The 15,049-nt window shown below is 55.1% G+C and overlaps 1 protein-coding gene across 4 annotated transcripts in view; it reads left to right on the forward strand.

Moving 5' to 3' along the window:
• Positions 1–15,049, forward strand: part of SEMA6B (semaphorin 6B) — a 30,623-nt gene that overhangs the window by 13,526 nt on the left and 2,048 nt on the right. For 2 of the 4 annotated variants that reach the window (XM_024995002.2, XM_024995000.2), the window contains exons 2-16: positions 4,755–4,904; positions 5,012–5,135; positions 6,847–6,907; positions 7,070–7,132; positions 7,561–7,662; positions 8,285–8,375; positions 9,141–9,260; positions 9,750–9,838; positions 11,237–11,454; positions 12,250–12,381; positions 12,952–13,101; positions 13,442–13,624; positions 13,713–13,859; positions 14,558–14,635; positions 14,769–14,827. In XM_024995002.2, the coding sequence (XP_024850770.1) occupies positions 4,784–4,904; positions 5,012–5,135; positions 6,847–6,907; positions 7,070–7,132; positions 7,561–7,662; positions 8,285–8,375; positions 9,141–9,260; positions 9,750–9,838; positions 11,237–11,454; positions 12,250–12,381; positions 12,952–13,101; positions 13,442–13,624; positions 13,713–13,859; positions 14,558–14,635; positions 14,769–14,827 (1,738 nt within the window). In that variant the 5' untranslated portion in view covers positions 4,755–4,783. Of the gene's footprint in view, positions 1–3,816; positions 4,072–4,754; positions 4,905–5,011; positions 5,136–6,664; positions 6,760–6,846; positions 6,908–7,069; positions 7,133–7,560; positions 7,663–8,284; positions 8,376–9,140; positions 9,261–9,749; positions 9,839–11,236; positions 11,455–12,249; positions 12,382–12,951; positions 13,102–13,441; positions 13,625–13,712; positions 13,860–14,557; positions 14,636–14,768; positions 14,828–15,049 lie in introns of those variants that run through there. The other 2 variants (XM_024995001.2, XM_024995003.2) reach the window with 2 other exon arrangements.

Raw genomic sequence — 15,049 nt, forward strand, 5'->3', positions numbered from 1 at the left:
CTCTGTCTCTTTAACCGTCCCTCCCATCCCCACAGGCATAAATGCACATTCTAAGGGCTGCAGGCAGGCAGACACGTAGGTGCATAGGTAGCCTGCACACCATGGGTTGCACATGCCAGCCATGTGACTCCTCCCGCCTGGTCCTGGGGGAGGTCCTGCTCCTGGTGGCCAGGTGCCGGGGCAGGTGGTGGGGCCGCTTCCGGGCAGACAGGCGCCGAGTGGCTGCTGGCAGAGATGCCTCAAGTTTCATGGAGAGAAGCAGATGGTCTTGGGGGTGGTGAGGGAGATGCTGAGGCCTCCGATAACCCCAGGTCAGGTGGGTAAACTGAGGCCAGGTGCAGTGGGTTGACCCTGAAGTGACCCCGACTCCTGCAAAACAGCATGTGGGGTTCAGTTCTGCACCATCATCAAACTAATGCGTCATTTAAGTGGGTTTCAGGGACTTCGCTGGTGGCCCCATGGTTAAGAATCCACTTTCCAATGCAGGAGACACTGGTTCAATCTCTAATCAGGGAGGTAAGATCCCACACACTGTGCAGCCAAAAAAAGAAAAAGAAAACTGAGTGGATTTGGATCTTGGCTCCACCACTTCCATTTGGTCGTGACTTCGCCTCTCTGTGCCTCAGTTTCCCCGTCTGTGTAAGGGGCATATTAACAGCACCCACCTATGGGATGTGTTGTGTGGATCAAATGAGTTCATTGAAGCCCTTAGAACAGTTCCTGGCCCATAGAAAGTGCTTGGTGTTTGCTATTTTTACTGTTTATTGAGCTTGTATTGCCAGGTCTTGTGCTGGGTGGTGGGGACACAGTGGTGGCCAAGACAGACTCAGCCCCACCATCCATGTGGGGCTCAGAGTCCAGTGGGAAAGGTGAACAGTTAGCCAGGCATTTAGAAGATGGGGTGAGCAGGGCACTCACAGGGGATGCACAGGCAGGCAGGAGGCTGGAGGAAGTCAATCGGGCTGATCTGGGAAGTCTTCCTGGAGGAGGTGTTAAGGTGATGAACCTGTTCATCAGGTTACTAGGAGCAGGAGGCAGGTGTTCCAGGCAGAGAGAACAGCACATGCAGATGCCCAGAGGTGGAGAGGGAAGGGAGGAGATGTCATTTCAAGGGCACTGGGGAGCCATAGAAAGCTTTAGAGCAGAAGTTCTCAGCTAGGGGTGGGTTTCCCCCCCAGGGGAGACTGGATGATGTCTGGGGATGTTTTTGGTTGTCACCATTGAGGGATGCTCCTGGCATTGAGTGAGTTAGGGCCAGGGATGCTTCTGGCACAGTGCCCAGGACAGCCCCCACCAGAGAATGATCTGGTCCCAAATGTCAGCGGTGCTGAAGGGGAGAGACCCTGGTTTAGAGCAGGAGAGAAACAAATGAGATTTGGGTTCTAGAAAGATTCCTTTGCTACCTTAAGGAAGATACTGAAGGGTTGGGACTGGAAGCCAGGTAGGGGGTGGGACCTGGGCCTTGGGGCGTTCAGGGTGGAGGAAGGGACTGGGAGGCCAACATCCTGGTCTTTGGCTCAAGGACAATGGAGCCATTCTTAAGTCAGGTATCTGGTAAGAGAAGCAGGTTTGAGGCAAGAAAAGCCTAGTTTGGGTTTCAGGGGTCCCAGGTTGGTTCTGAGTGGCTGGGGCAGCTGTGGACAGAGGGATGACAGGAACATCCTTCTAGCCCCAAGTGGCTGCATGACAAAAACCAGGAGAAAAAATGAGGCGTGAGGTCCCATCCTGACCTCAGCCTGCCTGTCTGTGAACTGGGTGTTAAATAACTGCTGGCCTCTGGGACTCCCCCAGATATCCAGCAGTTAAGACTCTGCACTTCCAATGCAGGGGACAAGGGTTTGATCCCTGGTCAGGGAACTAAGATCCCACATGCTAAGCAATGCAACCAAAAAAAATTAAAAAAAGAAAAAAAGTAACTGCCGGCTTTACCTGGTTGAAGGGTGAGGGAATGGGTGGTTATTAATCTTGTCATGACTGTTCAAACGCTCAACTCCTAGGAGCAAAATCCTGGAGCCAGAGAGAGCCCTGTGATCAGTCCTCACTGGTGGGTCATGGCCAGCAAATCAGCCCCTCAGTTCCACCATCTGCAAAAATGGGTTGAATGTTATACCAACCCTGCTAGAGCCCTTGGGGTTACCATGAAGCAATTCCTGGAAACCACTCAGCTTGGCCTCTGATGCTTTTAATATACCAATGGCAACAACAATCATAATAAGAATTAGCATTTTCTGAGCACCTGCAGCATTTCTCGGCTCTGTGCTGTCACCCACCACAGGCCTGTGAGGTCAGTGCTGTTACCATGCCCATTGCACAGATGAGGAAGCAGGCCGGGAGAGGTGGAGTGCTGTGTCCAAGTCACACAGCATGTACAGAGCAGAGCTGGGATTTGAACCCTTATGACCTTGGAGCTTCGCCACTCATCACAGTGCTGCATGGCCTGTGAGTGGAAGCTGTTGTCTTAAAGTTTCTGAAGTTAAATACAATTCCGATAAAACATGGATAAGAGGCCCAGAGCACTGCCTTACACCTCTTGCGATGGCTACTATCAAAAAGCAGAAAGTAGTGTTGGCAAGAGAAATTGGAACACATGGGTGATGCTGGTGGGAATATAATATGGTGCAGACACGGTGGAGAAGAGCTTGGCGATTCCTCCAGAAGTTAAACGTAGAGTCACCATTCGATCCAGCAATTCCACTCCTACATAGACACCCAAAAGAAATGAAAGCAGGGTTTCAAAGAAATGTTTGCACAGCCATGTTCATAGATGTTCACAACAGCCCAAAGGTGGAAGCAGCCCCATTGTCCATCGACAGGTAAATGCGTAAGTAAAATGTGGTCCATCCACACCATGGAATTTCACTCAGCCTTAAAAAGGAAGGACAGTCTGACGCTTGATACAACAAGGATGCCCCCTGAGGATGTGATGCTCAATGAGGGAAGCCAGACACAGAAGGACAAATACTGTCTGGTTCCACTCACAGGAGGTCCCTAGAGTCAGATCCACAGAGACAGGAAGTAGATGGTGGGGCCAGGGGGTAGGGGAGGGGGTGGTGAGCCTGTGTCATGGGGACAAAGTTTCAGTTTGGGAAGATGAGAAAATTCTGGAGGTGGGTCGTAGGATGGTTGCACGACAACGTGAATGTATTTAATGCCACTTATGGTTAAGATGGCAAATTTTATGTTATATATGTTTTGTTGGTATTTGACTCTTTGTGAACCCACGGACTATAGCCCACCAGGCTCCTCTGTCCATGGACTTTCCTAGGCAAGAATACTGGAGTGGGTTGCCATCTCCTTCTCCAGGGGATCTTCCCGACCCTGGGATCGAACTGTTCCTCTCCTGCATTGGCAGGCAGGTTCTTTACCACTGAGCCACTAGGGAAGCCCCTCTGTACATTGGACCACACTATTAAAATGTTTAAAAAGTTTGGCAAAACTAATACAATTATGTAAAGTTTAAAAATAAAATAAAATTAATTAAGAAAAAAAAAAAAAAAAAAGAAGGCACAGCAGACAGAACACCGCAGAGGCTGAGGTGAGGTGTCCTCACAGGTGTGGGGAGGAGATTTTCGGGGTGGGGTGGAGAGTTGCGGTCTGGCTGTGGAGTTGGGGGCCTTGAACGGCAGTACTGGTGGCCTGACTCTGGGGTCACTGGGAGACTCGGGCAGTTGTGGAGCAGGGGAGGAGCCCGGGCAGGAAACTGAAGGAAGCAGAGCCAGGTCCACACGCACATGGGATCCTGGAGTCGGCTGAGTCACAAATCCTGGAAGCTCAGGGTCGGAGAGGAAACACTGCCGCCCCACGCAAGGCCTTCCTGTTTTTTGGCCCTGAATCCTCGGAGGCAGACGCTCCAGGGCCAAAGTTCCCGGCTCATGTCCACCTCCACGGATTCGGAATCCCCATGCCCCCAGGGCCTGGGCAGGGCTGGGAGATGTATCTGCTGCTCAGGCAGGGAAACTGAGGCTCAGAGCTAGCCCGGGACTTCACAGGAGGACGAGGCTTCGGATGTTTTCCTGGGGCCTCCGGACGGCGCCTCTTCTGAAAGGGGCCTGGAGGGCTGGGTTCCAGAGGGTGAGTTCTGTTTACACCATCAACCAGAGCATCACTCGGGTAGGGGAGGGGTCTCCACACACCTAGAGCAGGAAGCAGCCTCTCCCACAACCCCTCATAAAGGTGGTGAGGCTCCTGTCACAGAAGTATGTCAGCAGAGGACCGAAAGGCTGGACTCGGAAGGAAGTTGGGCTCACCACGGCCTCTGAGGTCCCCAGCCAGCTGGAATATTCTGCAATTCCAAAGTTCTGCAGTTCCCAGATTGTGGTTTATAAAATTCCTAGGGCCTTTGAATTTCTTTTTCTTTTTCTTTTTCTGAGCGTTTTAAGATTTTTGTGTTTTAAGAATACTTTAAACGTATGTTTTGAGATTGAATTTTTAAATACATATATGTTTTGAAATGTGTTATTATTCATTTTTAACTTAAAATCATTTAATTTTTAAATTAGTCTCATGATTAATTTTTTGTTAGGAACCGTTTCCTGAACTTTCGCTTTAAAATGTAGTCAGAAAGTTGTTCTGGTAATTAGTAAGTGCTGATATTATTATTGCTAATGCCATGATTGTTATTTTTAAATTATTACCCCAATGGGAAAGTTTTCCGGGACTTGAAGGTTCCGGACGCCGTGACACTCGCGCTCCCTCTGCTGGCAGCAATCGGGACTGCAGGCCACACGGCTCACCGCCCCGCCCCTCGCTCACAGGTGTTACCTCCTGTCGCCCTGACCTCGCCATGCGGACCCCGCGAGGGCCCCCTTCCCGTCCGGCCCTACTGCTCCTGCTGCTGCTCCTGGGAGGCGCCCACGGCCTCTTCCCCGAGGAGCCGCCGCCGCTCAGCGTGGCCCCGAGGGACTGTGAGTGGGGAGTCTTGAGATGGGGGAGGGAGTCCCCCTCCCCCGGGGTCTCACCAGGCCAGACTCACCCTGGCCCTGGATCACACCCTTCCTCTGCCCTCCTCCAGACCTGAATCACTATCCCGTGTTCGTGGGCAGTGGGCCAGGACGCCTGACCCCCTCAGAAGACGCTGATGACCTCAACATCCAGCGAGTTCTACGGGTCAATAGAACGCTGTTCATCGGGGGCAGGTAGGAGAAACTGCCGGGCAGAGTATGCGGTGGGTGAGGTGTGGGGAGCAGGTGGTAGCATTTTAGGGAGGTTTGTGGTATAGGGCCTGTAGTTCGACTGGAATGTGAATATGTGCCCCTGGGGTGGGAATTTCAAGTGCTGAACTCTGGGTATGGTTGAAGCCCAGAGCCCGCTTATAGTGTGTTACCAAGTGGGCACAGCTGTCTGGTTAGAATTCACTGGGTGCTAGAGAGGGTGCTGAAGTGGCATCAAGGGCTTCTTTGAGAAGATGACATTTGAGTTGAGACCTGAAGGATGAGGAGCCAGCTGTGAGGAAATCTGAGGGAGAGAGACGTCAGAGCAGAGAATGTAGCCTATGCAAAGGTCCTGGGGCAGGACTGTGTCTCGTATGGTGAAGGGACAGTGAAGAGGCGCAAATGTCTGGAGCAGGGGGAGAGAGAGAGGAGGGGAGGGCAGGGAGAGGACAGGGCAGGTCGTTCAGGGCCTTGTGGGCTGCAGGGAGGACTCAGGCTTTTACCCCAAGGGAGATGGGACCCAAGAGGGCTGTGCAGAGAAGGGGCGGGGCCTGACCCAGGTGCTCACAGGTGCCCTCTAGTGGCTGCTGTGAGAAGAGCCGACTGTGGGGGAGAATGTGGACCCTCGGGTGCTCACACCCGCTCTCCGGTGGCTGCTGCGGGGAAGACAGGCTGTGTCGGTGAGGGCGGGAGCCCCTACACCTGGGCAGTCCAGTAACGGGGGCTGAACGAGAGTGGTGACCGTAGAGGGTGTGAGAAGTGGGTGAACGCTCCATACGTATTGAAGGCAGAGGTGAAGGTATGGGGAGGGAAGGCGAAGCGGGGATGAGTCCCTCCCACACTGTTGTCTCAGCCGAGACAACACCTGACCCGAGAGGGTGGTCGGGGTGGAGGGGGGGGGAACAGGTTTGGGGGATGGTCGGGCTCAGCGAGGACGTGTCGAGTGTGAGAAACCTGTGAGCCCTCCCTTGTGGAGACCTTGAGGGTTAGCCGGGCCCTAAATCTGGAACTCAGGGGAGGCCCTGGCTGGAGACAGGACTGTGTGTGTCATCTGCACAGAGACACAGTTCCGCCCTGAGCGTGGACAAGGCTGCCCAGAGGAGTATGGCTAGGGGAAGGAAGAGGCCAGAGGACCCAGGCGTGGGCCCACCAGGGGAAGAGGAGGGCCCAGAGAGGTGGGAAGGCAGGTGGGTGCCAGGTCCAGGCACCCAATGAGGGTGGTGTTCTCAGAAGGCGAGTGGACTGGTGGGGAGAGACACTGTGGAAAGGGAGAAGAGAGCAGGGAAGTGACCGCTGGACTTAACAATGGCCAGTGACCTTGATCAGGGCAGTCCCTGCTGCATGTGGAGGAGAAGTGAGAGCCTGGGGAGACTGAGGGGTGATGGGTGGGGGGGACATCGGATGTAAAGTCATTGGACAGTGCATCGTGTTAACTGTAGGTCCCTAGGCTATGGGTTGTGTGAGGTGGCATAGTAAGGCATGTGGGCTGTGCTAGAACCCGTCGTTCATTTTAGGGCACAACGAGGCGTGTAAGGGCATGCTCAGGCGCCTGAAGGCACGCTCAGTGTTGGAGCTGCGCGTGGCAGAGGTGTTGGCACGCCCCTGTGTGGTATGTGTTGGACACCACGTCTGCTGCCGGGAGGATAGAATGTGTAGGGGGAGGCCCCCGATCTCACTAACTACACCCCTTCTCTAGGGACAACCTGTACCGGGTGGAGCTGGAGCCCCCCACATCAACGGAAATGCGGTACCAGCGGGTGAGGAAGGGGCGCAGGCGAGAGGGGAGGGGGCAGCTGTTGGCGCTACCACTAGGGAGCCCGGACACTGCGCTGGGGAGCACAGTGGATTCAGGTCTGCCTAGCAGGGTTCCTGGGTCCGTCAGGGACCCCGCTCCCCTCACCAGCCCCCTGTGTTCTCAGAAGCTGACCTGGCGCTCCAACCCCAGCGACATCAACGTGTGTCGGATGAAGGGCAAGCAGGAGGTAAGTGAGCCCTGGCCATGCCCGCATCAGCCCTGGTAACGCCCCAATCCGTCCTGGCCATCTCACAGGGCAAATCCTTCTCTGCTTTCATTCCAAGCCAGGCCCCTGTTGCCATGGGTACTCCCAGAGCCTAGCCATGCCCTCAAGGTGGTCCTCAGTAGTGGCCACTCCCCTAGTGGCCTTGCCATAGCTCACGCCTTCAAGTGCCCTATTTTCTTGTCTGTGCCCCTTAGCCATGGCCACGCCCCCAGTCTTCTCCTAGTTCAGCCCCCTGCTTTGGTCATGCCCACAACCTGACCCCTCCCTATCGGGCCCCGCCTCTACCCTGGCCCCGCCCTTCACCACGCCCCATCGCGTCCTACAGTCGTGGCCCCGCCCACACCCGTGATCACGCCCACCCCGGCTTTTCTCTTCCCACCCCATTCCAGGGCGAGTGTCGAAATTTTGTAAAGGTGCTTCTACTTCGGGACGAATCCACTCTCTTCGTGTGTGGTTCCAATGCCTTCAACCCCGTGTGTGCCAACTACAGCGTGAGTCACCGCCCTTCGAAGCCCTGCCCGCCCAGGTTTAACATCGGCGCCCCTTTGGTCATGGGCCCTCTGCTGGTCGTGCCGTTTCCCCAGGCCACATCACCTCCTACAGGAAGCCTTACTGGATGAACTGTCCTCCCCTCTATCACCCGGAATTCCATAAGAGGCTTCCAAAGGCGGCCTCTACAGGCTGAGGCTACTTAGGCTACAGGCCCGTTATCGGATTGACTAGGATCGACTCCTAGACCCAATTTCTGATCAGTAAATTGAGCCCTGGATTTCCCTGGTGGCTCAGCGGTTAAAAATCCACTTGCTAATGCAGGAGGCGCAGGTTCCATCCCTGGAAGATCCCCTGGAGAAGGAAATGGCAACCCACTCCAGTATTCTTGCCTGGGAAATCCCATGGACACAGGAGCTTGGTGAGGTCACAAAAGAGTCGGACACGACTAAGCCACTAAACAACAACAAAACTCAGCCCCAGAGAGGTTGAGTGACTGACAAAGTCACACAGCATCCAAGGTGGCATCAGGATTCCCCTCGGAGGGGGTTGCTGGGGGAGCCAGGGGCTGCTAGGTACAGCCAGGAGCTGTCACTCAGACCCTATTCCCCCCCACCCCCGCAGATGGACACACTGCAGCCCCTCCGGGACAACATCAGCGGCATGGCCCGCTGCCCATATGACCCCAAACACGCCAACGTTGCCCTCTTCTCTGGTGAGTGCCCCCAACCCTGACCATTTGAAGGGGCCTCAGCCCTGAGCAAGGCGTGGAATTTTCCATTCTTGGAGTTTGGTCATTTAGAAGGTGGCTGGGAAAATCCCATGGATGGAAGAGCCCAGTAGGCTGCAGTCCATGGGGTCGCTAAGAGTCAGACACGACTGAGTGACTTCACTTTCACTTTTCACTTTCATGCATTGGAGAAGGAAATGGCAACCCACTCCAGTGTTCTTGCCTAGAGAATCCCAGGGACGGGGGAGCCTGGTGGGCTGCCGCCTACGGGGTCGCACAGAGTCGGACACGACTGAAGCGACTTAGCAGCAGCAACAGCAGGGAGACCATCTCTCCAGCTATGAAACAGACAGACTCTCAAGGCAGGAAGAACTCAGCTGAGGTTGGGGATCAGCTGGGGAGTTGAGGATCAGCTGAAGTCTGGGTCCCAGCACAGTTGGGGCTCAGCCTGGGACTTAGGCCTCACTTAAGCTCAGGGCTCAGTCTGTTTTTTTCTTAGATATTTTATTTATTTATTTGGCTGCATTGGTCTTAGTTGTGGCCTGCGAACTCTTAGTTGTTGTGTGTGGGATCTAGTTCCCTGAACAAGGATTGAACCTGGGCCCCCTGCTTTGAGAGCATGGAGTCTTAGCCACTGGACCAGCAGGGAAGTCCCAGGGCTCAGTCTTGAAGATCAGGTTTTGACACCCCCCAACCTCTGAAGTCTACAATCTAATCTCTTACCTGTCCCCCCGATTCACACCCACCCAGAAGGGATGCTCTTCACAGCCACCGTTACCGACTTCCTCGCCATCGATGCCGTCATCTACCGCAGTCTCGGGGACCGGCCCACTCTGCGCACGGTGAAACACGACTCCAAGTGGTTCAAAGGTGGGGCGACAGGGACAGACCTGGCAGAGCTCACAAATTCCCCCACCAAAATAAAGTCCCAGAGGAGATAGGCAGGGAACTCCCATCTCCTCTTTGGAACCTACTGGCCTCTTTGACGATCTAGTTAGAGGAGAGGTTTAACTTTGGTATAAAGTAGAACTTGCTGGAAATGAGTGGCTTAGCAACCTGAAATGGAACAGTACGAGGGGTTCAGCAGGAGCTCAGCTCAACACAGGAGGATGACAAAATAGTAGACGTTGCTGTTTGTGGAAAGTAGACACAATGATTTTAGGATTTTGACACCCACTCTCCCCCACACACACAAAAAAAATCCCAAACTTTGAGTTTTCTTTTATTTTGCCTGGGTAATCAGCTGATGTTCTCCCCCCCACTTCACTGTAAAAGCAGCCACCCAGGCTACTGTGTTCCCAGCTCCAGAAACTCTCTTTCTCCCATCACGAACTGGGTTTTGACCTCTCTCTCCTACAGAGCCATACTTTGTCCACGCGGTGGAGTGGGGCAGCCACATCTATTTCTTCTTCCGGGAGATCGCAATGGAGTTTAACTACCTGGAGAAGGTAAGGTCCTATTTCCCCTCCTAGAGAGGCCCATGCAGTGGGGCATGTAGTCGAGAGGCTCCAGTCATCGGAAGTGGAGAGCAGAGGTGGGTCCATGGAACTCCACCCAGGGTGAGAGGGGCCCTCCGGCCCTCAGGGCCCTCCACACTAGCCAGGACCAGGCCCCTGAGACTTGAAGACATTTCTGGAGTAGCCCTGGTGAGGGTCCCAGGTCTGAAGTCTGATACACCCGTGGTTCCAGTCCCAGTCCTGTTATTGTTTGTCTGTCCATCCACCCATATACCAACCATTTATCCACTCTTCAACCACAGCCCATATATCTGGCCACTCAGCCACCCTCTCATTTACCCATCTTCAGCCTACCCACACGTCCATCAAACCATTTATCCATCTATCCATCCACCCACCCCTGCCTCAACCATTCTCCACCATCCATCCATCCACTCATCTACCTTCTGTGTACCTGTAAATCCATCCATCCACCTCCCATTCATTGGCTTCTTCATCCATCCATCCATCTACCTGTCCATTCATTCATATACCAACCATCCGTTGATCTGGCCTCCTACTGATCAACTCATCCATTACCATCCATCTCTCCATTTACCTGCCCACCCCTCTATATATCCAGTTATCTAGCCTCCAACTTCTCCTCATAACCTGCTCATCCATTCCATTCAACCTTCTATCCACCCATGGATATACCATGATAATGATCTATCATATCTCCTTCATCTGCCTATCCATCCATCCACATACTCATTCATCTGTCCACCCATCCATCCATCCATTTATCTATACATACATATCTACATACACCCATCCATCCATCCACACACCCCTTCATCCACCAATTATCTCCTTCTTCATTATCTTCATTGTCCATCACTGTCCCCTTCAAATTCACCCCTCTATCCATCCATTAACCCATCCATCCATTCACCTCCATTGCACCACCTATCCATCTATCCCATCTCTCAATCCATGCAGACAGTTAAGTGCACAGACTGCCACTTACTACTAGTGTGGCCTTGGGCTTCAGTCACTTCCCTTTCTCTGTGCCTCAGTTTCCCCTCTGTACCACGGGGATCATAGACCCTCCTCTATAGAGCTTTGGGATGAACGTGAGACACGATGAGGATAAGTGCCTGGCACCTAGTGGGGGATCCATCAGTGGAGGCACTGATGATTACAGTTGTCTTGGTGGCTGTGATCATCACCATCCCCACATTTCCGCCGGGGAATCTGGTGCCCAGGGGGCTAGGGTGACTGGCCAGGAACTCACAGACAGCCAGAACTAGCCTCCTCCATCCCATCCTGGGTGGTGGGCATTGCAACCTGCAGGTGGGCCTGGCAGAACATGGGGCTCAGGCCCCTGTCTTCCCACTGATGTGCCAGGTGGTGGTGTCGCGTGTGGCCCGAGTCTGCAAGAATGACATGGGCGGCTCTCCTCGCGTGCTGGAGAAGCAGTGGACATCATTCCTGAAGGCGAGGCTCAACTGCTCTGTGCCGGGGGACTCTCACTTCTACTTCAACGTGCTGCAGGCTGTCACAGGCGTGGTCAGCCTGGGGGGCCGGCCTGTGGTCCTTGCTGTTTTCTCCACGCCCAGCAACAGGTCAGTGGGTGCAGGTGGAGAGTTCTCACGATCACTCACCACATATTCCCAGGGGTCCTGTGCTGGGTAAAACAGGGCTCCCAGGAGGCCTCTGTCCCAGGCCAGGGGGGACCAAGCCAAACACTGACCCTCCAAGGCCCTCTGGCCAAAACTTGGCAGATGCAGGCATGTCTTTATTTTCTGCCTTTGGAGGAAGGGTCAGGGAGGGTGTCCTAGAAGAGGCATCAATGGGTATGAGATGGAGAGAAAGGGAAGAGCATTCCAAGTTAAAGGAACAGCACGTGCAAAGGCCCTGAGGCTCCAATGAGCTTGAAATGTTTAAACCATAGGGAGGCGGCCTGTATGGCTAGAGTGATCGAGTGAGATGGAAAGTGGGGGATATGAAGCAGGGAGGTGGCAGGCTGTGGGGAGGAGCCTGAATTTTATCCTGAGGGTACTAGGGGACTATGGGAGGGTAAGGAGCAGAAGAGGAACAAGTCAGACTTGCATTTCTGGAAAACTCTCTCGGGAATGGGTTAAAAGGGAGCAAGAGTGGCATCTGGGAAACTGGACATCCAGGCAAGTGAAAGGGGCACCTGGACATGGGTGGCCATGGAGAAACTGAGCTGTGATCCAGTCTGAGAATCTGCTGCTCAGATGGTGGAATGACTGGATTGGATGGGTGGGCAGCAACTCTGGCCCGGGAAAGTGAAGGTCTGACTGCTCCAGAGGACAAACACTCCTCCACACACTTGCCCAGGGCAGTTCCCCACCCCACCAGGCTCACCACTTCCTTTCATCTGCCTCCACCTACAGCATCCCCGGCTCAGCTGTCTGCGCCTTTGACATGACACAGGTGGCTGCCGTGTTTGAGGGCCGCTTCCGTGAGCAGAAGTCCCCTGAGTCCATCTGGACACCCGTGCCAGAGGATCAGGTGCCGCGGCCCCGGTGAGAGGCCCCTCCATCCTGCAGTGGGTACCCGGGTAGGATCCTGACCCTGAACTGAGGGCTGGGACTCCCAGGCACTTGTTTAGCTGTTGCCGAGGTCAGCTGTGGGCTTCCTTGGTAGCTCACCTGGTAAAGAATCTGCCTGCAATACAGGAGACCCTGGTTCAATTCGTGGGTCAAGGAGATCCCCTGGAGATAGGATAGGCTACCCACTCCAGTATTCTTGGGCTTCCCTGGTGGCTTAGACGGTAAAGAATCCACCTGCAATGCAGGAGACCTGGGTTTGATCCCTGGTTGGGAAGATCCCCTGGAGGAGGGCATGGCAACCCACTCCAGTATTCCTTCCTGGAGAATCCCCATGGACAGAGGAGCTTGGTGGGCAGAAGTCTGTGGGGTCACAAAGAGGTGGACAAGAGTGAGCAACTAAGCACAGCACAGCACAGAGGTCAGCTGTAGCCATTATGCAGGTGGAGAAAACTGAGGCCCTTGGAGCAGGGGCACCCTAGTGAATCAGAGCCCCTCAGTGGGGGCCTCCAGGTCTGCCCTGACCAACCCCTCGCCCCCACCCAGGCCCGGGTGCTGCGCAGCTCCTGGCATGCAGTACAATGCCTCGAGCGCCTTCCCAGACGAGATCCTCAACTTTGTCAAGACACACCCCCTGATGGACGAGGCCGTGCCCTCCCTGGGCCACGCACCCTGGATCGTTCGGACTCTGATGCGGTCAGTTCCTACACTTGGCTGGGGTACTGGTGGCCAGGCCTGGGTGGGGACAAGAGCCCAGGCCAGGGTGGTGAGTGAGAAGGGAGCACAGGGGCAACTTCCGACATGACACGAGAGGAAGGCAGAGATGGAGGGAGACACAGAGATGGAGGCAGATGGGGAGATGAAGACAGGAGAGCCCAGGGAGGAGCTGGCTTTGGGGGTCTGTTTCTCTCTGTGATGTGCACCCTTGGAGCCACGCCCATGCCCACCTTGCCCAGCATGGGTGGTGTCTCTGAGTGCACACAGGGGACCACAGGGCTGGGCGGCAGCCTTACTTCTGCTCCACCCTGGCCCCAAGGCACCAGCTGACACGAGTGGCTGTGGACGTGGGCGCCGGCCCCTGGGGCAACCAGACTGTTATCTTCCTCGGGTCTGAGGCAGGCACGGTCCTCAAGTTCCTTGTCTGGCCCAACGCCAGTGCCTCGGGTACCACGGGACCCAGTGTCTTCCTGGAGGAATTTGAGACCTACCGGCCTGACAGGTGAGGCCTGGCAGAGGCCAAGAGGCAGGGCCAGCGGGCAGGGAGACAGGGCGTTCCCCTTGAGTCTTACCAGTCTGCTCATCCCCAGGTGTGGACGGTCTGGAGATGGCGAGACAGGGCAGCGGCTGCTGAGCCTGGAGCTGGATGCGGCCTCAGGCGGCCTGCTGGCAGCCTTCCCCCGCTGTGTGGTCCGAGTGCCCGTGGCGCGCTGCCAGCAATACTCAGGATGCATGAAGTGAGTGCCCCCTGCCCCCGGCCAGGTGTGGGCAAGGGAAGTGAAGGGAGGTGAGCGTGGAAAGAGGGGGAGAGTCAAGTTCAAGTGCAGGCTCCAACAGCATTCTGACTCTCTGAATGATGGACAGAGGGCATAGCATGTGCAAAGGTCCTGGGGCAGGAATGCTGGGTGTGTTGGTGGAACAGTGAGAAGCCCTCTATGGCTGGAGCAGAATGAGTGATGGGAAGGGAGAAGACAGGGAAGGTTGGGCAGGGTCTGTGAGCCTCAGGAGGACTTGGGTTCTTTCCCCCACCCCCAGAGTGAGGTGGGAGCCCCAGAGATCTGTGGGCAGAGTAGGATGGGATCTGACAGACATTTCTAAGAGAAGCAGAAGCTGGGGACCAGGGAACAGGTGTTTGCAAAATACTGGCACACTCTTGGACTCAGAGTGAGCCCTCCGCATGCAGCACCCTGGCCCCGTGCCTGCCATCATGGTAGCAGTGATGCCATAGCACAGATCCAAAATCTGGGCTCCAAACCCGGCTCTGTCCCTTGGACAAAAGTAAACGTTCCTGAGCCTCAGTTCTCTCATCTGTAAAATGGGGAAGGAATAGCCCCCACTGTTAAGATGTGTCTTGGGAACTCCCAGAGCTGACGGTAAGAGGTGCCTCTGCAGAAACCCTGGTTGATCTGCCTGCCGGGTCCCTTGTCTGCCCTAGGAACTGCATTGGTAGTCAGGACCCCTACTGCGGGTGGGCCCCGGATGGCTCCTGTGTCTTCCTGAGCCCTGGCACCAGGTACTGGGGAAGTGGGAGGTGTGGGGAGGGTGACTGAGTCACCTGATGATCGGGAGTCCCCCACCCCCACCAACCACAGCTCTGTGCCAGGGGTTTCCGCTGACGGTGCCTCTCTGCTCCCTCCCCCCATCAGAGCCACCTTTGAGCAGGATGTGTCTGGGACCAGCACTTCAGGCTTAGGGGACTGCACAGGTAAGAGGGGAGAGGGGAGGAGGCCTGGGGACTCTAAGTCCTGGTCCTCCAGGGTTCTCACACCTGGATGGATGGGATACACTGACGTCCCTCAGGGCTTGGGAAGGACAGGGGGCCCCAGTTCCAGGTAGGGTAGTGGGAAAAGGACAGACAGACGGGGACGGGAGGGAGGGCAGAGAGAGGCCAAGAGAAAGGCAGGTGGACAGACAGATTTTAGGAAGA

The sequence above is a fragment of the Bos taurus genome, chromosome 7 (assembly GCF_002263795.3).
Source record: "Bos taurus isolate L1 Dominette 01449 registration number 42190680 breed Hereford chromosome 7, ARS-UCD2.0, whole genome shotgun sequence".
In the NCBI taxonomy this organism is placed as follows: domain Eukaryota; kingdom Metazoa; phylum Chordata; class Mammalia; order Artiodactyla; family Bovidae; genus Bos; species Bos taurus.